General features: G+C 61.4%; 1 protein-coding gene across 3 annotated transcripts in view; it reads right to left on the reverse strand.

Annotated features, from left to right (window-relative positions):
• Nucleotides 1-6664: 6664 nt before the first annotated feature.
• Nucleotides 6665-20637, reverse strand: part of LOC122373478 (muscle M-line assembly protein unc-89-like) — a 56235-nt gene continuing 42262 nt past the window's right edge. For 2 of the 3 annotated variants that reach the window (XM_043351580.1, XM_043351583.1), the window contains 9 exons: nucleotides 20280-20483; nucleotides 19594-19791; nucleotides 17299-17444; nucleotides 10460-11791; nucleotides 10139-10313; nucleotides 9694-9900; nucleotides 8687-9097; nucleotides 7788-8006; nucleotides 6665-7603 (listed from right to left, as the gene is read on the reverse strand). In XM_043351580.1, coding sequence (XP_043207515.1) covers nucleotides 7515-7603; nucleotides 7788-8006; nucleotides 8687-9097; nucleotides 9694-9900; nucleotides 10139-10313; nucleotides 10460-11791; nucleotides 17299-17444; nucleotides 19594-19791; nucleotides 20280-20483 — 2981 coding nt within the window. In that variant the 3' untranslated portion in view covers nucleotides 6665-7514. The remainder of the gene's footprint in view (nucleotides 7604-7787; nucleotides 8007-8686; nucleotides 9098-9693; nucleotides 9901-10138; nucleotides 10314-10459; nucleotides 11792-17298; nucleotides 17445-19593; nucleotides 19792-20279; nucleotides 20484-20637) is intronic. The other variant, XM_043351582.1, reaches the window with a different exon arrangement.

Below are 20637 nucleotides of genomic sequence, written 5' to 3' on the forward strand. Positions count from 1 at the left end.
TAAGCTATCATTTGGATGTCAAGCACTAAATATATGACGTGAATCTGTTAAGTTATGACGTCATAATTGAGTATAATACAGGATCTAGCACCACTTTAAGTCAACAAGGGAAATTGGGAGCTGCTATTCGGGCACCGGGAATGGTTTCATGCACTCCTTGCAAGGTCCTGTGCTTGACTTTAGCATTGTTGACTTTGCGTGACGTCATTTATGACGTCACTAAGGCCATGTAAGTTTTTCGTCAATAACTCCTGATCAGATGGAGCTAGAGAGTCGGGAAAGCCACCATTGGACTCCGGAAGACCTGCCGAATCGAATGATATGCGATATGACCTCCTTCAACCATTTTCGTGACCTGAGGGGCTCCGACCTGACCTTGACCCGAGGTTAACACCTTAACCCTCGCCGGCACAGGGAGTTGATGCAACCCCCCTAAAGTTTTTCGCGAATAACTCGCGTAAAAAGCGGCCAATCGCGACGAAACCTTCAGTACCCTCGCATTGATCAATTTTACACCTACCCTGAAAATTTCATGACCCTGACCCCAATGACCTTTGACCTGTGACCTCTTTTCCGTGACCATGTTTGGAAATCTCGATTCGGCGTATGTCGGCTCGCATTAGCCGCGCGTTTGCAGGCTTTTCGTGGTTTCAAACGTTCAAACATGTGATTTGATGTTGCTCCCATACATTAGGATGGGTGTCAAGGTCACCTGAAGGTCAGGTCAGGTCACTGACCTTTGGTGACCTCGGGTGACCTCGGTTCACTTTTTCGAGTTTTACATGTTTCTAGGCTAGGCTAGTTTTTGGAGCTGAATTCCAATTTAGCAACCATTTGAACATTTACGAAGTAGTTTTGGCGCCTTCGTAACATGTTACGAAGCTGTCAGAGGCGGTTGACACGTATTACGAATACCCGTCACAACCCCTACCGGTTGACCTGACCTGACCTGACCCGACCTGGTCTAAATGCTTAAAGACATCATCTCTGATCAAAACTAATACGATATTCGTGATCAGCACCCCGGAAACCACATAGCAGCCACAATTTACGACTTTCTAACAGGTCCCGATTTTCCCGGTTTTCGGGTCATTGACCTGACCTGGAAGGTCACCCGATGACCTAGGACCTTAAAATTGGGTATCATCGGCTTCCTCTCGTGACGGGCAACACGCTCGTTTTTTTCGCGAGGCTCTAGCTCGATCAGGGGCCAAACGCGACCCTTGTGCCGTCGAAGGACGCAAAATGGCCTGTGCCGGCGAGGGTTAAGTTGACTTCACCCGAACACCAAGTATAGCATTCAACGCGCCTGAGCTAGACAAACACAATTATGCCAAAATCGCGGCAGTGCGACCATTTTTGGCAAAGTAATTAACCTAAAACCGAGCCCGTGCCTTGTGGCACTTACCTGACCTAAGAGGTCACTGGCTGACCTAAGACCTTAAAATCGGGTAGTACCTAATTTTTGCGACTTATAACTGCACACAAGCTTGTTTTTTTCCGCGAGGCTCTAGCTCAATTAGAGGCGAAACGGCGAGGGAGTTGTACCAACTCTCCCCGGTCAATGTAGAAAACCAATCGGTCCGGCCAGGGTTAAATACCGGAATTGTGATCTAATGTAAAAAGACGGCCCAAGGTAACCCGACGTCAGTGACAGGTGTCCTATATTTGCAGCGTCTTATATTCACGAAGGTTTCAATTTCCACTTTCTTCAGCCGAGTGATGGTTGTCAATAGCAAGGCTCTCTAAATGCAAGCCGTAATCGCCACGCAATATGTGGAAGGCTTTTGATGTCAATACATACATAAATGCATACATAAAACGCGCTTTTCACAAAATTCATAAACTCAAGCGCATCTGTTTTTAATGACCAGTCAACTACGCATGGATGCGTGCAGGCCACACAGGTCAGCGTAAGCCGGGCGCGGCGACCGAGCCGAAACTGGGGCGGGGCGGGCGGTAGTTGGGTAGGAAGAGCGGCTCCTGCAAATTTTGCGCAAATATGCGCAGTTAGCTTTTATGTTGCCCTGGTGTAAATTTAAATCCTACTTCATCTCACAAAAAATCAGAGTGGAACTAGATGGGACTACCTGTTGTTTCCTTACCTAAACTTTGCAGTTATATTCCAGAATCACTGTAGGAGAGCCTTCATAAAAAAGCTATAGTACATCTTAGTTAGGGAAAAAGTATACCAAAAATTTTGCACTGACCAGTCGGCAACTTCATAACGAACATTTTGATGCATAATATGTGGGATTTCAATTTGGTGTCTATCAGCAATAAGACTCTGAATATCCGGCTCAAGAAACCTCCTGCTCCGCGTCAGTTTCCGAGTTCTGGGATATCCCATCTTCGGGGGCTGATTACAGCTATTTTTGGTCACCCGGATTAGTTTTTTTGGCCTAAGTATAATAATTTGATCAATTTCAAATCGATCTATATAAAAAATAATCTGAAACTCCGGAATCGCCCGTGGCCTCTCGTGAGGGCGTTTCCGACCAGTGTGCAGCGGGCCGGTACCGCCAGCTGTTTACCCTGGCTCCGGAGCCGTGTACATACGGTACCGCTGTATTCGGGACACGGACGGCGCGGCGGCCCAGCCTCGAGCTCTGAATCAGCGCGGCCCTCACTGCGGCTCTCCTGTCCTCTATCTGTCCATCCTGCATCCGCCCCAGATTCCCTTTAATGTTCCCCTGTCATCGTCAGGCTGGTTTCCTGGAACGCTGGGTCCCTCCGTCGTGGCTGGAGCGATGTTCAGTGACCAGTGGGAAATGCAGGGCAGATGGGCGGCGAACGCCCTAGTCCCATTGTCAGAGAGGTGAATCCTATTTTCAACGTACGGTCCTGCGGTCTGTCAGCTGAGCCGCTGTGCTGCAGTATAGCGCAGCCTGGGCCGGCTCTGTTGTGTGTTGTGCAGCAGCTGTGCGCCACCTGAGTCACGGCTGACCGCTGCTCCCACCCCGTCCCCGGCCGGTGATTGGGCGGCTCAGTTTGGCCACCGTCCTGGCGCGTCCGACGGCCGGGGAAGCGCCCAGACGGCTGAGTCACTTCCCCGGCCGAGCCGCCTCACCGCCGGCTGTCACCGCGATCAGTGACGTCACCGGGAGCAGTCGCACGTCACTGGAGTCAGTGATACGTCGCCGTGCTATTCTCCCGAGCATTCGTGCCGCCCTGTGACGCGGAAAGTCGCCCCCGACTCACGCTCGAGGTGACGTCTAACAGGTGGGCCCTGACGGTGGGTGTGGGTGTAGTGACTCGGCGGACAATCTCTTTGGTCACCGCGAGTTCCGAACCATACAGAGGCAAAATCACCCAGCAGGACAGGCCGCACAACTTGCCCTAAAAATCAGTATCTGCAAATCGCCGGTGAAGTAGGTAAACGGGCTGCCTCGTGACACCTAACGAAGTACCCACACGACAGCGCACACTCGAATGCAGCTCCGACGATCACAAACCAGACGGAATGAGGGGTCGTGACAAACTTAGAGCAGGCTTTGGCTTTCCATAGCATTTTAGGTAGGAATGAAACACCTGCCAATGAAATATATGCTTCATCAAAATCGCCTAATGACCGATTCCGGTTGAGGTGGACGCGGGAATGACCGATAAAACGATATTTATATTAACGGAGCTAAAGGCACTGGCCATAGCTTTTGTGCTAACAAAAATGGCGAATCAAAATGAGCCACCGTTGTCTGATTGGACGCGGCCATCTGCGTCTTCCTCCGATTCGGTGTATGTGTTGCAGGCACTTTAGAAAATCAGTCATTTTGTAAAATGCCTAGGCATTTTGCAAAATGCCTGATTTTCCAGGCTTTTTGCAAAAAGCCTAGGCATTTTACAAAATGACTGACTCTCCAGTCATTTTGCAAAATGCCTAGGCATTTTACAAAATACCTAGCCATTTTACAAAATGACTGAGCAGCGTGTTGTAGATACGAGTACCTAATTATATACGTTTTGGTAGCGTGTAGGTGGACCGAGGAGTCCAGCATTATGACCAGAGGAGTTCAGCAGTGGGAAGTCCATACCTACCTCTCTCTATTTTGAGAAGTGCAGGCCCGCGACATTTCCAACCCCCACGTCAGCGACGCTGCTGGATTTAGAATGATCGATCTGGAGCGTCAACAAACGACTGGCCCTATGCCGGCCTGCATTTGTAAAACCATTAGAGGTCGCGAGGATTCGATCCCACACTTAGGCGCTAGTGTCTTCTGAAACCAACGCTCTCGTCCTACGCCAAGCGACCTGATGATTCTCCCGATGTGGAGCTTGATATTTTTAACTGGGACCATGCAAGTAGGTACTCAAAGCTGTCAAACAAAGACACAATCAAACAAAGACTACACTCATTCGTTTACATGTAATTGTACATCAACCGGGCCTGCCTATTGACTAGGGCCGGTCTCCGGCTGGTTTTGTTAGGTCTAGTTTCAGGCAGAACGTGAACGGCGTTGATGTACTTGGGAGTTTTTACAGCGATAACTAAACAATGCTTTATGCTACAGCCGAGTCTGCAACTCAACCTGGTCGTTACTCAGCATTGTAGTCATCACAGAGCTTCAAATCGATCAGCTACAGGCTGAACACGTACCTATAGGGTATAGGAAGACGTCCAAAAACTGTTGGCCATAGTATCTGTAGTGGGATCTACGTTCCATGCTGGTCAAGCATTTTGCAAAATGCCTAGTCATTTTGTAAAATGGCTAGCCATTTTGAAAAAAGCCTGGTTGCGTTCAGTCATTTTTCAAACAGCCGTCTTTTTGTAAAATGCCTAGGCATTTTACAAAATGACTGATTTTCTAAAGTGCCTGCAACATATGCACCGCCCCGCCCGCCTTGCAGACGGCTCAGTCGCCGCTGGCCGGCGGCGGCCTCTGACTCGGCGGCCTCTGACTCGACGCTGGCTCTCGGGCCGACTGAGTCACGGCTGTCCGTCGACTGCTGCGCGGATGACATGGCCCGGTCAGACGGGCGGCCGGCCGGCCGTCCGTCGGCTGACCGCCGCCCCAGACGGAAGGACTCCGGCTCTGACAGACGGACGCAGCGCCAGACGCACCGACGGCGGGTGACTCAGGAGTCAGAGAGGGGCGATCCAGGGGCCAGAGCGGGGCGACCCAGGTGTCGATGATTTGTCCGATGATGCGAGGCAGAGCACGATGTGTCGTCTGAAATCTGTGTCGTACAAACACTGGCATTCAACGCTGCCATAAGCAAAACCGAAAATAAATCAAACGATCTACCATGGCTGTGCAAACCAGGTGAAATGATGCACCGACGTCCACGTGACATTGATCAATGGCCCCACTTTGTGTCTAGAAAGTAATGAAAGCGATCAGCACCCGTTGCTGCGAAGAGTCTGATGCGCTGGGGTATTTTTACACACGGAGCACCCGATCTCGGTCGGGTGCGGGGCCGGGCGGGCGGCGGCAGTTCGCCGGTCAGGGCAGACGCGGTGAGTCACCAGCAGGGGCCGGGCCACCAGCTGGCAGCCGCTGCTACCAAAACACTGAACCGGGTAAAAATAAATACCACAACGCCCACGGAGGGGCGCGCCGCGGCCAGACGGGCTCTTCACCGGCATCTACCGACGGGAGCAGGCACTAGTGATACCTCAGAATACCGTCGCACGGCCGCCGAATACGGAACGCCAAGATCCGAGCCGGAACGGGGTGAACGAACCGATATATACGAGTAGGTACACGAGAGGGAGCAGGGTTCGTGTGCACCAGCTGATGTTCACCCGTCCGTCGTTTTCATCCTCAGAATGTCCCGTCCGTCGTTTTCATCTTCAGAATGTTCAAATCCTTCTTATCCACGCCGTAACCCTCGGTCCGGGCTAGACAGGCAGGCAACTTGATCTCAAACGGTGCTCCCTTGGAGCGGCACCGCTGCTCTAAAGGGAGCACACCCGTAGCCGGGTGCAGAGAGTAATTGGGGGCTGGTCTACCTGTTTATTGGGATGGGCTCAGCCCCGGTGAATCTCGTGCCTGCCCAGACCAATGCCTCTCCCCCTATTTCTTATCATCCTCCTGACTCTGCAATGGTCTCAATGGACCGAAAGGGCCTAATCCAACAAAAGGAACAAACAAGCAAGCAAAACTGATGTTCCAATCATTTGAATGATGCCACAAAAAGCCCTACCAGAAACGATTAGCCTGTTAGCATCTCCTGGACCACGCTCTCTCACTTACCACTAATGTTGTATGTTTCTTTCGGGGGAATTTCCAGGGCAGGAGTCGGGCAGCGGCTGCGGACGGCACAGGACGCTCCGGCAGAAGTACCGGACCCGCCGCACACTCACGGTCCGCAGCGGCGGGCCGACGCTCTCCGTCCCACTCGCGGCCGAACGAGAGTCGGTGGGCGGCCGAGAATCCCGTGATCCAGGGTGGGAATAGGTAGTCCAGCCGGATTGACATTCTCGAGGAAAGGATGTGCGTGGATGCGGGACGCCTGAAACACAGGAAATGGATGCTTGTTATAGGTATAGAGGCACGAAAATAGTTGAGTGTGGATATATTCACGTGTTACGCAACACACTATCGCAGTGGCAGAGGTGGTAAAGGTTTCTTTTCTTTTCTTGCTGAATGCGCAGCTGATCAAGTACTTGTCTGAGTTGTAAGTTCAACCGGGGATCCTCCGTGACTTTGAGTCGGAACCAGTGTTGATCAGAGACGGTGTATTGCTATTGCAGTCGTCGTATTTATCAACACGGGCCTCACTAAGATCTCGCCAGCTAGTTGCAGCTTTATTAGTAACTGACATGTCACTGTATATAATATATCCTTCGTCTACCAACAACATTCTACAGAGCTTATAGTGGCGCCAGGAGCAAACACGGGCCCGCTGTGCGCAGGGGCGGCACTATTCACACAACAGTCCACACACAAACACGAGAACGCGTTATATATTTACATCCATGATCTAGCTGCCCATAGGCGAGGGACGAGCACCAAAGCGGAGACGGGCAGACAGGGTGGCCCTAGCAGAGCCTTACTGACCGGCGGACAGGACACACCACACATAGCTCGGTACAAACGGCGGCGACACGCCCAACAGTGACTAGCAGCGCGGCGAACCCCAGGCGGCGGCGGGCAGTCCGCTCCTCCCCACCACCCCCTGAACACCCAACAACTCGGTACGTATGACTGACCTGACCGCGGCCACGGAGCAGTACCTGGCACGACTGGACTTCACAGACGACAGGGACAGGCCACCCGACATCCCTGTTCCACCTCCCCAGTCTCCTAACATGTCATCTTCTGTACGGCTCCTCGCTAACAACAAAGGTACAAATACACCCCACTGGTTCTCAAATCAGGCAGTGCAGTTATCAGCGCTGGGGGAGCACCCCGGGTGCAGTGCAGTGCGGATCGGTGCAGTGCAGTGCAGTACTGACCAGAACCCATCCACCGAGTGCGCTGCGCCGCGGTGCAGTAGTGTTGGGCACGGTGCGGCGCGGTGCTCTATGGCACAGTGCGGTGCAGTGCAGTGCGGTGCGGTGCGGCGGCTCCTCAGGGCTCACCGGACACGGTCACCACCGCCTCTGACGTCACGGAGCCCTGCTCTCCAGTGCAGACGCACCGGTACACACCGGCGTCCTCTGCGGCGCAGATGGCACACGTTCAGACATATAGAGGACTGGAATGCCGACAGGCGGTCCGACGCGCGCATGATCGGCGACGTAGGCGGTGCTTTACGGACAACGGCGACAACAAATCGTGAGCGATACATTTATTCGGTGGGATATTAGCTCCATGAGCCAGCCAGTCCCACAGGAGTCTCACCTGCGAACGCCTCGCGGACGGAGAGTCGGCACAGGCCGCCGGCCGAGTCGGCGCGGTACGGCGAGCCGGGCCCGGCGCCCACCGGCCGGCCGTCCTTGGTCCAGGCCACGCGCAGGCCGGGCGCCGCCTCCACCAGACAGCGCAGCTCGAACGGCGCGCCGCGCACCACGTACACGGCCGAGAGCGGCTTCAGCAGAACGGGCGGCTGCTGCGCGCCGTCTGCGGCGGGGCGGGGAGGCGCTGTCAGAGACTGGCACACCGGGTGGCCGGTGAGGGGGGGGGGGAGGCGTGGGTCAACTGTGTCAAAGGGAATGCGGGATGGCCAGTAACATAGGTCGCACACTGAGACGGGTAGATGTGATTGAAAGTAGCGATACGAATAGTTGTGCCGGTCGATGGGCCACGCATGGTTGTAATTAGTGTGGATCGGGTGACTGTCGGCTGGGATACGGTTGGAATCAACGTCGTGTTTAACTTCATCATCTATAGCATATTGATGGCCTCAGATCACATAATTAAATCTACATGCTGATAAGTTAGTACTTCATCACCTCAGACAACGAGACATGTCATGACAAGGTAAGTCATGCTGGCAAAGGACATACTAATAAAGAAGCATGTCGAAATGAAAAGAATAACAACATGACACAACACATTTGGATGTAAAATCACGCTTAATAAAAGATGACAAAACAGCAGGCAACACATACACAGAACAATCACATGGTCATGCAGACACGTTGCGCCCATGCCGTTGTATCGTGCTCGTTCCGTGGTCGGTCTCGCGGCATGTCGTCGCCGCGTCTCTCCGGCTCATTATTCGGCTCTCGTTAGACCCATGCGTCCGTCCGTGCCGCACCGCACACCCGGGCCGGTGGACCGGTCCGTGCACCACTCACTGCCGACTGGAGCGGGCGGCACCAGGGGCGCCGGCCGGCGCAGGATGCCGCGCGGCGCCGGCCGGCTGCCCGGCCGACTCTCCTCGCCCTCGGAACGCTCGCCGTCCGTCGCCGGGTAGTCGACGAACGCGTTGGGCGGCGTGCGCGTGCCGAACGCGCTCTCGGGCCGCAGCCGTCCGGCGGTGACGAGTTCGCTGAGCTGCGCCCGGTCCAGCTCCTGAGCGGGCGGCGCGGGCGTGGAGGCGGCCGGCCGGACCGACTCGGCCGCCGGCGGGCCCGGCCGCGCCGCCGCCGCCGACGGGTCGATGTCGACGGTCGGAGGCCTCTCGCCCGGCAGGATGACGCCGAACTCGTACCCGAAGTCGTACTTGAAGTAGATCAGACCGGTGTCCTGGTCGATGTGCTTCGTGCCTAGAAGTTCGCAACGCCATTGAAATGCTATCCATGTCCTTGACTACAGCAGACGTTTACGACGTAAGATTGAAGCTGGCTGGACCCGACCGAGGGTTGGGGGCCGAATCTCGGAAGACTTTAGCTCAACTAAACTTTATCCCTCCCATTTAAAATACATGCAACCCTGTAATCAAAACACAACCAAAGCAGTGTCTCACAGGCCACAGCACGTCTTCCGGTTTCCACGGTATCCTTTGGTAGTGTTCCCAGAGTGGAGTATGTGCCGGTCAGCGCCCGCGTTACCCGTCCCGAGACCGGCCTATCCACTCGCCAGTCCTTTCCTCCGGTAAGACACCGGCTGCCCTATCGCTCACCCTATCACTTACAGTTGCCCCATCCATCAGCCGCAGTCCCGGGCCGACCTACCCACTCACCAGTTTCACGGAGGCCCACCCTGGCACCTCAGTCCCCTAACAGGTCCATTCACTCACCGCAGTACCGGGCCGCCCTGTTCATTTACCGCAGTCACACAGACACCATATACCTACCTTTACCGCAGTGCGCCGGACCGATCTGCTCACCTACCACAGTCCCGGGCCGGTCAATGCACTCACCGCAGTCGCGGGCACGGTCCTCGTTGCGGTACGACATCGGCCGGCCGTTGTCGGTCGGTGGCTGGCCGGCGCCGCCCTGCCCTGCCGTCACGGCGGGGGCGGGGGCGGGAGCGGGGGCGGCGCGCTCCGACTGCACCTCCTTGGATAGCCTCTGCACCTTGGAGCTGAACGTGTCGCGCATCTCGCTGAACTGCCGGGACAGAGTCTCTGGAAGACAGACAAAAGGGATACGAGTTAGGCAATCGGCACCAAACGCATGCAATCACAAACAAGCCACAATGATTAAATCTGTTGCCAAAGGATCTAACAGGAAGCACAATGCCACCTTCGTTAATTCATTGCTCTGAGCGACGTTAATGATCCTGCTCAGGAAACCATACAACCACTTGAACGACTACGAGTATACGGCTTAGAACGACTGGACAGGTGCAGGAATCACACTCACCAGTCGCGTCGGTGTGCTGGCTCCCCGCCGCGCTCCGCTGCTGCTGCTGCTGCTGCTGCTGCTGCTGTTGCTGTTGCTGCTGCTGCTGCTGTTGCAGCAGCTGCTGCCGCTGGACCTCTTGGACCAGCTGGCTGGAGGTCGTCGATGGGGGCGGCGGAGGCGTCGGCGAGGGAATCTGAAAACGTTGGAATGACTATCTCATTCTGCCCTTTAATCAGGGGTACATGTCACGATTACTACAAATCGACAGAATGTTTAAGAAATAACAAATCAGCACGTATCTCTCTCGGCTCAGAGCTGCAGTGAGCGCCGGCCACGTACCCGGGTGGCGGTGGTGGTCTCGCGCCGCTCGGTGACGGTCCGCCGGCTCAGCTGGCTGCTCGTGCTGGTCGTCTGCCGCACGGAGCCGGCCCCGACCGGCGCCGGCTCACAGTCGGGCTCCGTCTGGAGCGCGCCCGGAGCCGGCTGGGACCGGGCCGCCGCCGGCGACTCGAACCGGGACGGCGGCGTGGGAGAGCGGCCGCGGCCGGCGGCGGCCGGCCCGGCGCTGCCGGCGCGGTACTCCACCCGCCGGTAGCCTGGCGTGCCGGCGCCGCCCGCCCGCGCCGCGCCGGGCTGCCAGCGCGCCGCGATGCCGCCCTCCAGGTCACTCTCGTAGTCGGACTCGCGCATCTCGCCGCGGACGAACTTGGACGGCACTGGCGGCGAGGGGGCGACGGCCGTCCGGCCGGGGCCCTGCGCCGCCGGCTGGGAGCTCAGCTGGGAGGTCTGCTGGGAGCTCTGCTGGGATTTCAGCTCGGAGTTCTGCTGGGATTTCAGCTGGGAGCTCTGCTGAGAGCTCTGCTGGGAGGTCTGTTGATAGCTCTGCTTGGAACTCTGCTCGGAAGTCTGCTGAGAAAGTCTCTGGGACTGCTGAGACGACTGGTTTATTGATTGGTGAGAGCTCATTTGGGAGCTCATTTGTGTGGTTGTTTGTGAGGTCAAACGAGATGTCATTTGGGAGGACATCTGAGAGGTCATTTGTGATGTCATCTTGGAGCTCGTCTGCGAGCTGGATTGGGATCTCTGGTTACTCACAGATGACTTCTGTTCCGTTCTCGCTCTGCTGATCTGTGTACCGGACGTTCCGTTGGTCTGGGGGGTTTGTCCCGGGCCGTTTTCCCTCCGGCTGGATGTGGCCGAGGTGGTAGCGCTGTAGAAGGTCTGGGCAGGGGGCGGCGGAGCGGGGGTGTCGGCGATTTTCACCGCGCTCTCGGAGGTGCTGACAGACGTCCTGACCTGCCGGCTGAGGCTCTCCGTGGTGGTTTTGGTTTGTGTTTTGACCTGCCGCGGTGGGGACGGCGGCCTCGCTGTCTGCTGGAGCCGCTCGCTGATCCGCTGAATACTTTCACTGGCGTTAAGCTGTCTGAACACGGACGGCGGCGGAGCCGGCTGTCCGTTCGCGGCTCTGCCGGCCGGCCCGGTGACGTCACTGGACCGATGGTCGGTGACGTCACTGGTCCGGACGGTGCGCTGCTGCTGCTGGCTCAGCTGGGTGAGCTGCTGAGCTCCGGCTGGCTCAGCGGGCCGCGGCGCCGGCCAGTGAGCCAGCGGAGCCACGGCCGAGTCTAGCGCCGCCGCCTCCAGAGCCGAGTCAGCCGCGACACCATCCTTCTGCAGCAGACACACACAGACAGACACACAGTCACATCCTCTGAGCGGCGCGGGCCTCTCACCGGACCACCCAGTCGGGCTCATATGTGGATGGCAACGATAGCTTGTTTACGAGTGAGAGCTCGCACTGTAAGCGAGCCATCAAAATCGTTGAGATAACGCAAAAACACAAATCAAGCGGTAAACGACTGATGTAGTTGGGAATACAATAGCGGAAACATTTTCTAAACTTAAACAGTACCGTGCCACTACTCTATATCTATTGGTTTGAACTTCTACCGTCAGTTAGGGCAAACGTAGCCAAAGAAGCGCTCTAACAGCGTTTGAGTCCAGATCTCATTGCTTTTTATCGTTACTTTACAACGGCATGAGCTTTTACAATGGATACGGGTAGCTTATTTCGGCTCCTTCCTATGAATTGCGATAAAAGGGTTAGAGCACGTGCCTTCAGTTAATAAGTCATGGGCAGTCTCGACTAGGATTCTATGAACACTAAATGGGATCTATTGTGAGATTCTAAAAAAGACGACCAAAGCTAAACAAAGGTCACACCACGTTCAGCGCAGCCTGCGATGGATTCAGTCAGGTTTTGGCGCAGTGTAGCGGTGGTTGATCAGGCGCAGTCAGACAACCGACACCATGCACACTCGGTGGGTAGTCACTCCAAAGCTCTAGCCTGGATACAGAGAGCACTCGGCGGCGGGGGAAGCCATGCGAACTCAGCGTCAGTGCGTGCGGCGGCCACGGCTGTGTCGGCCGGACGCTGCAAAACCAGCGGCGCAGGAAAGCTCGGGGCTGTGAGCCACAGTGAGTCAGCAACCGGACAGACAGGACAGATACCTAGCGAGCAGAGAGAGCGGCCGAACCTGACGCACCGGCGGCGCCGCGTCGCTGCCCTGCTCCGGGAAGCTGGACACGGAGAGCGGCGACTCCGAGCGCGGCTCGTCGCCGTCGGCCGGCCGCTGAGACTGGAACGTCGCGTCGGCCGTCTCCGAGTACAGCGACGTCCGCTGGCGGCGGATGGTGTTCTCGGCGTCTGCTGTGTAGCCCGAGTCGGGCTCGCGCGCCGGCCGCGGCGGCGAGCGGCGCACCGCCGGCGGCGAGCGGCGCGGCGGCGGCGAGCGAGGCGGCGTGACGGGCGGCGCCGGCCGCGCCAGCGGAATGCCCATCACGTCCGAGCTCTCCTCGGCGGCGGCGGCGGCGGCCGGGGACGGCTGCGGCGCGCGCACGGCCCGGTACTGCGGCTCCTCGTCGCCGCTGTCCTGCGGACGCCAGCGCGCCGGGATGCGGCCCTCGTAGTCGGACTCGAAGTCAGACTCGCGCATCTCTCCCTTCTGGAACTTGCTGGGCATGCGCGGCGGCGGTCCACGTGGCGGCCGCGCGCGTGGCTCCTCGGCGCGGTACGGGAACGGCGGCAGCGTCGGGAACGGCTCGAACGCGGCCGACGTGGGCGTGCTGGTGGCGGGCCGGGCGGCGGCGGCGGCCGGCGCGGCCGTGGCCGGGGCCGGCGCGGACGGCGGCCGGGCGGGCGGCGCCGCCCTCAGCACCAGCGGCGACTTGGGCCGGATGGGCCGGGCGGGCCGCGGCGACTGGTGCGGCACCACGCCCACGGCGCCGGGCATCCGCGGCGCGCCCGGCGCCGGCGCCTGCTGCCGCACCACCTGGCGGCTGCTGTGGAACTCCTGGCGGCTGCTGAAACTGGTCACAGACGTGGCCGTCGACGCGGCGGCCGCCGGGCCGAGCTGGCGCTGCGGGGACGGCGACGGTCGCACCGGTCGGAACACGGTCTGCGCCGGCCGGGCCCCGACCGCAGTCTGCTGCTGAGTGACCTGACGCACAGTGCTCTGCTGCTGCTGCTGCCATACGGTCCTGCTCTGCTGCTGGTACTGCTGCTGCTGCAGGTATTGCTGCTGCTGGTACTGCTGTACCTGCTGCGGCTGCGGCTGCGGCTGCGGCAGCACCTTCTGCTGGATGTACGGGTCGGGCCGGCGGGCGGCCAGCGCCGCCAGCTCCGGCTCCGAGGCGTACCCGGCAAAGTCGGACGTGTAGCCGGCGCTTTCGTAGGCTCGCTCCTCCACATTGCTGCCCAGACTGAGTGCCGACGAGGGCCGGTCACGCTCGTCCTGCGTCCACACGGGGCCCGCCGGCCGGTCGTCTTCCTGCGCCGGCGGCGGCCAGATCTTGGAGAGCTTCTCCGACTTTTTGGTGGACCACATTTTCTGCATGGTGACGGCCTCTGCCGAGGGGCGCGGGGACAGGCCGCGCGCCGCCGGCCGCGGGGACACGGGCGATGCGAGGCGGACCCCGGCCGGACCGGCGCGGCGCTCGCACGACGAGCTCTCGACTCGCTTCTCGAGGCGGCTGTAGCCGGTGCTCTGCTGGCCGAACGGCACTGGTCCCTGGCCCACCGGACTCTGAGGGACGCCAGCGCGCGGCTGCGGCGACGGCTGCGAGAAAGGCACCGGCCCGGGCGACATCGGTCCGACAGGGCTCTGGGGCACACCGACCCTGGGCTGAGCTGCCGGCGGGACGAACGGTGCTGGCCCGGGGGACACCAGTCCCACGGGACTGTGGGGCACGCCGACTCTGGGCTGCGGCGGCGCCGGGGCCGCGCTCGTCTCGACCGTCCGTCGCTGGCTCCAGGCGGCCTGCTGCTGCTGCGTGGTGGTGGTGTGCGCGGCGGCAGGCTGGACGGGGGCCGGCGCCGGCGGCCAGGCCGGTCTCCGGTACTGCGGCTGCTCCGGCTCCGAGCTCTGGGAGGCGCGCCGCGCCGCTGGGCCACCGTCCGGCTGCTCCACCGGCGGCCACTGCGGCCGCGCCGCCGCCGCCGCCGGGGCCGGGCCGGCCGGCGCCGCCGCCACTGGCCGCTTGGTGGGCACCCACGGCGTCTCGACGGGCGCCTTCTTGGTGAAGCGCGGCCGGTCGGGAGTCGGGTCGCGCGGCGGCTCGGCGGCCGGCGGCGTGTCCAGTTTGGGCCGCGGCGGCAGCTCAATCTGCGGCGGCATGTCGAACTGGGACGGCGGCGTGGGTGGCTTGGCGGCGTCGGCCGGCCGCGGCGCCGCCGCCGGCAGGCTCACCTGGATCTCGCGCCGGTCGATGTATTCATAGCCGTCGGCCTGCCAGCGGGTCGGGATGCGCTCGTCGTAGTCGCTCTCGTGGTCGCTCTCGCCGAACTTGCCGGGTACGAAGCGGGTGGGGGTGGGCGGCGGTCGGGTGGCGCGGGCCGAGGCCGGCCGCGGCCGCTCCGGCGCGTACGGGAACGGCTCCAGCTCGGGAAACCGCTGGAACGGCTCGGCGGCGGCCGACTGGGGCCGCGGCGCCGGCCGCGGAGCCGCAGCCGCCGCCGGAGGTACCGGCCGGGGGGCCGCAGCCGGCGGTGCCGGCCGGTCCGGCTCGGCCGGCCGCGTCGGCAGCACACACACACCGCCGCGCAGCTCGGCCGTCGAGCCGTTCGTCTCCACCTCCGAGATCTGAGACTCGAGCTTGCGTTTGATGCTGTTGAGCCGCTCGCCGGGCTGTCGGCGCGGCTCGCCGGGCTCGGTGGCGGAGCCGGCGCGCTCCTCTCGGCTCGTGACGCGCTGCTCGCTCGTGACTCGGTGCTCGCTGCTCGTGACGCGCTGCTCGCTCGTCACGCGCTGCTCGCTGCTCGTCCTTGTCGTCTCGCTGGTGACCGTCGCTGGGGCCGGGACCGGCGGTTTGTACGGCTGGTGGGCCGCAGCCGCGTGGGATACGTACGTCAGCGGCGCGGGTGCTGGGGCTGAAACAGGAGCAGGAGCTGGAGCCGGGGCTGGAGCCGGGGCTGGAGCTGGAACCGGGGCTGGGGCTGGAGCTGGAGCCGGGGCAGGAGCAGGAGCAGATACTGGGGCAGAAGCTGGAGTACGGGTTTGCAATGGAGCTGGAGCCGGGGTGGTTTGCACGGGAGTCGGTTTCGGGAACCTGTACAGGCTGGCTCCGCTGTGGACCTGCGGCGCCGGGGCGGCCGCGGCCGCGGGGGCCGCCCGGCCCACGGCCAGCTGCTCGGCTGTGAGCGCAGCCTCGCTGGCCGTCCGTCCGTACACCGGCGACTGGACGGGCGGCGGCGCCGGCTGCTGGGCCGCCGGGACGGCAGGGGCGGACGGCGGCGGCACCGCGGGCTTCGGGGCCGGCCTCGGGGGCTCCTTCGCCGGCGGCGGCGGCGGCTGCTTTACCGAGGTCTCGGTGGTCTGCCGGAGGGTGTGCGACTTCACCTCGTGGGACGTGGTGGTGGTTTTCACAGCAGTCGGTGGCGGCGGCTGAACGGGCGGCGGTGTCGCGGTCAGCTCGGGGATCCTGGGCTCTCGGTTGACGGTGGTCTTGGTCACCTTCTCCTGCACGGTCTCGCCCTCCCTGATCTTCTCCTCGGCGAGTTTCCTCAGCTCGCTGACGCTGCGGCGCGCCGGCGGCGGCTCGGGAATCTCGGCGATCTCCGAGAGGCGCGTCAGCTGGCTCTGCCTGGTGGCGTCGCTCTGGGCGTCGTCCGTCTGCGGGATCACCTGCCTGGCGATGGGCGGCTCGGGCCGGCCGGCGGCCGCCAGGTCCACCGACACGCCGCCGGTGCTCATCCGCAGCTCCTTGTGCTGCTGCAGCTCGTGTCGGGAGCGCGTCTCCAGGCGACTCAGCTCAGCGGCCGGCGCAGCGGCGGCAGGCGCGGCAGGAGCGGCGGCCGGGGCAGGCACGGATGGCACAGGGGCGGCCGGCGCCGTCTCGCAGGCCACACTGCTCTGCCCAAGCGTCGCCTTATACTAGGGGGGAGCAGAATATGAACAGTTAGCACAGCCACGGCGGCTTTGGGGAGGCGCGGCGGGACTCTGGTGTGGCCATAGCCGAGCCAGCTGAGGCGCCGGCCCGGCTACTTTCGCCACTTCCTCGTGAAAGTGAAGTTCTGGAACACAGTGTGGTGCTTTATACAGGGTGGTGACGGTGCAGGTGATTAACAGACAACAGACCGTCACCGGTGCTGCCACCCCACCCAGACAGTGCGCAGGCAGGTGCACGGGCTCAAATAACTTGAAATCGGGCCTATATCAGTGGCGAGAGTGACTCCAGAATGCCCACACAGACCTGTGCATATACCTGCTGCAATGTTTACCACACAGAAAGACAGGCCACCACCAACCCAGTAAGTCCTCACTCATCAGCATTCTGAGACACCAGGACAATGCAACACAGAGCCCATGGTGGATAAAAAACGCGTAAGAAGACCCCTCACCATATGACCGACCATCCCCAAACCATACCATACACCATACTCGCACTCAAAATTCCGTACACTAAGAAAAGCAATGGCGCAGAGAGGAAATTACGACAGGCGAAAGAACGCGACAGAAAAGGTGACAGGGTCGAGGCTAAAAACGGGAGACGGAAGATGGAACATGTGACACTGACGGAGTGCATGGGGACGGGGAGGATACGGGAGCGGACTGGGACGGACCGAGACGACAGGGGACGGGGCGGCCGTCTCCGCGCGGGGCCTGGACCGGCGGACCCACCTCCTTCTCAGTGAGGTTCTGCGTGGTGAGCCGGCGCTCCACCAGCAGCGGCACCTGGTCCGTCACCACCAGGTCAGCGATCGAGGTCGCCTCGCCGGCGGCGTTCGTCGCCCGAATGCTGTACTTGCCCGCATCCTCCCTCGTCACTGCCGAAACAAAACCATAGACACGGTAAAAATGAATACGGCTGTGTTCACTTGCCTTAGATAAAACATGTAAATACCTACCTACTGAACATGGCTTGGAACTTGGAAGTGCAAAAAACCTACGCTATCTACGCAGGTACCTACGCTATTTTCGCGGCAGAGGATGCTTGGATAATGTAGCACGGAATTATTTGAGATGACAACACCACGGTGACAACACTTTGCTACCTGCAGAAATCACCTATAATTACCGATAATTACCTGCAAATTTCAGTTACCTAGTGACCCTAGCAGAGTTTCAATGGAGCTGTAGCGGGTTGGTTTCGATTGTGTTTTTAAGGGGTGGGGTAAAGGGGTGGGTGCAATCACACATAGACAATACAGGGCAGCCTGCATCATAAGTGAAAATTTACGTTAATCAGCTGAAACAAGAAACTAAGCTAATCGCAATTCATCATAATGCGAGCACATTAGCAGGCCCAGGTCGGACTGGTGCGCCGCTATGGGTGCCGAGTCGGAGGCGGCGCCGGCCGGCCGCCGTGACGCCATGGGCGAGTTTATACCGGCGCCGGGCGGCAGGCCGCTGACCGCGCTGTGCGCGCCCACCCCGGGGCCGGCCAACTACCAGCTGCCCGAGCTGAACGCCCACCGGCCAGCCGCGCCCGCGCACCTGCTGGTCGGCCGGCCCGCCGAGCGCGCGGCGCCCGCCGACGCCGCCAACGCCGCCTCCTACAACCTGCGCGAGACGCGCAGCCGGCATCGGCTGGCGGTGACGCTGAAGCCGCGTCTGAGCGCGCCCGACTACCGCTGCTCGCCGGGCCCCGTCCACCTGGTCACCGTCGGGGACGTGGCCAGCCGGCCGGCGCGCACCTCTCTGAAGGCGGTGCCGGCCGCCGGCGTCACGGTCGGCCTGCCCAGTCCGCTCGACAAGGGCATCGTGTCGGCGCCGGCGCCCGTCTACGGCCCGGTGACGGCGCACCTGCCGTCGGCGCCCGTCCACAGCCTGGCCGCCCGGCTGCCCGTCTGTGACCGCACGGCCGGGCCCGGGCCGGGCGCGCGGGACGTGCGAGCGCCTCCGGCCGGGCCGCGCCACTCGTTCACGGGCCGGCCGCGGCCGGTGACGCCGCCGACCCGCGACTTCCCCGGGCCGGGCGCGCACGACCCGGTCCCCGTGACACCCGCGAGCCACGCGCCCACCATCGGCCGGCGGCTGCACCCGCGCGGCCCGTCACCCACGCCGCCGCCTAACACCTACACCATGCCACCCGGCACGTCCCGCAAGTCAGAGATGACGTTCCGGCCGTTCGAGAGCGAGTCGCCCGCGCAGGAGACACCCGGACCGGCCGCCTACTCGCCCGAGAAACCGGCGCGCCGCCGAGCTCCGGCGTTCAGCCTGGCTGGACAGCTGACACCCAGCCAGAGCGGCGCGCCCCCTGCCGTCGGGCCGGCCACCTACAGACTCCCCCGGGAGCCCAAAGCGCGGCCCGCCTTCAGCTTCGGACTGAAGGCGGCCCGCGCCGGCGGCGGCACGCCGGCGCCCAACGCCTACGAGCCGCACGAGCCGCCGGGCACCCGACGCGGCTTCCCGCTGGTGGGCCGCCGACCGGCCGGCCCGGCCCAGCCGACGCCGGCGCCCAACGCCTACTCGCCGCGGCCGGTGCTGGCGCGCGCCGCCCGCTACCCGCTCGGACTGCGCCACGTGGACATGAGCGGCCGGCAGCAGCAGCTGGTGCCCTCCCCGGCGGCCTACACGCCCCGCGGCGGCGGCGGCTGCCGGCTCCGCGCCGGCGCCACCCTCAAGGGCCGCGCCTCCCGCTACATCTACACAGGGTTCGACCAGAGCAGGCCACTCGGAGACATGTCGCAGCGCGCGCAGCGCACCCGGCCCGTCATCTACTAGACGTCGAGCGAAATCCCTACCGAGTGACGAGCACTGCTTATGGGAAGCAATGTGTTCAGTTTGTTCGTTTATCCACTCTGGTCTCCGCATTTATTTTCTGTTACAATACACGGGTCGAATGAAATAATAATAAATCGATCTATGAACCTACTGCATGACAGCATGACCCCAACTGCCTCGCCAAATGTATTTATTTCTTTCACCCTTGTTGTGGGGAGACCACGCTTTCCCTTCCCCGTCCCCACTGACCTGTCTCGATGACGAGGATGTGCCGGCTGCCCTCCTCCTTGACGCGGTGCCGCTCGGGGTGGAGCGGCGCTCCGTCCCGGCTCCAGACCACCTGCGGGTTCGGCGTGCCGCTCACCGTGGCCTCCAGGAACACCCGCTGGCCCGGCTGGGCCACCTGCGCCTTCAGCCGGTGGTCGAACACCGGCGGGAACACCGTCTCTGCGGGGAGGAGGGGGGGGATGGTCAGTCAGGCCGGCGAACGGGCCACTAGTGGGTGGAGGTGGACCACAGCATCAGCGGAATATGTACACGTGCAGGACACATTTCCTGAACTTTGGGGTGTTCACGGACACCGCACACTGCTGCGTGCGGTGTGTGCGGTGCGTCCAGCAGGCGTGGGGGTAGGGGATGGGTAGGCGGCTCTGACGTCACGGCTGCGTGCGGTGGACGGTCTGCTGTGGCCAGTCCCGACCGGCCACAGCGGTCGCTGTGTGCGGTGACGGAAGGCTGCCGTAGGGACGCAGTGGGCGGAGCTTGGAGGCTGTGTGCGGTCCGATCGCACACAGGGCCCGTGAACAGCCCTCATGCGAAATTATTGCACGAATTCGACTGAGTCTCTCTTTAGAGTTAGACACTCGGCCTCATCATCTAACGGTCTCTGTCGGCTAGCCCATGACCCCGCGCCGGCAGTGCGCCCAGTCGCCTACTTTTGACGACGAGGTCGGCGGTGCTGGTGGCCGTGCCGGCGGCGTTCTTCATGGTGCACGTGTACCGGCCGGCGTCCGCCTCGGTGACGTCATCCACCGTCAGCGTGACGCGGCCCGGCTCGTGTGACGTCACCAGCCGGGGCGCGGCGTCGGCCGGCAGCGGGGCGCCATCCCGGAGCCACTGCACCTCGGGGGCCGGCGAGCCTGCCGGACAGACCGGGCGGCGGCCGTCAGTGCGGATAGCGGGTATGTACCAGCCTCACTGCGCATCACCGTGACTCTACCGTCTTCACATTCACCGCCCCGTCCTGTCCGTCCCCATACATACAGGTGAAGGTCCCACCGCCCGTGTATATGG

The sequence above is a fragment of the Amphibalanus amphitrite genome, unplaced genomic scaffold (genome assembly GCF_019059575.1).
Source record: "Amphibalanus amphitrite isolate SeventyFive unplaced genomic scaffold, NRLGWU_Aamphi_draft 001502F_arrow, whole genome shotgun sequence".
In the NCBI taxonomy this organism is placed as follows: domain Eukaryota; kingdom Metazoa; phylum Arthropoda; class Thecostraca; order Balanomorpha; family Balanidae; genus Amphibalanus; species Amphibalanus amphitrite.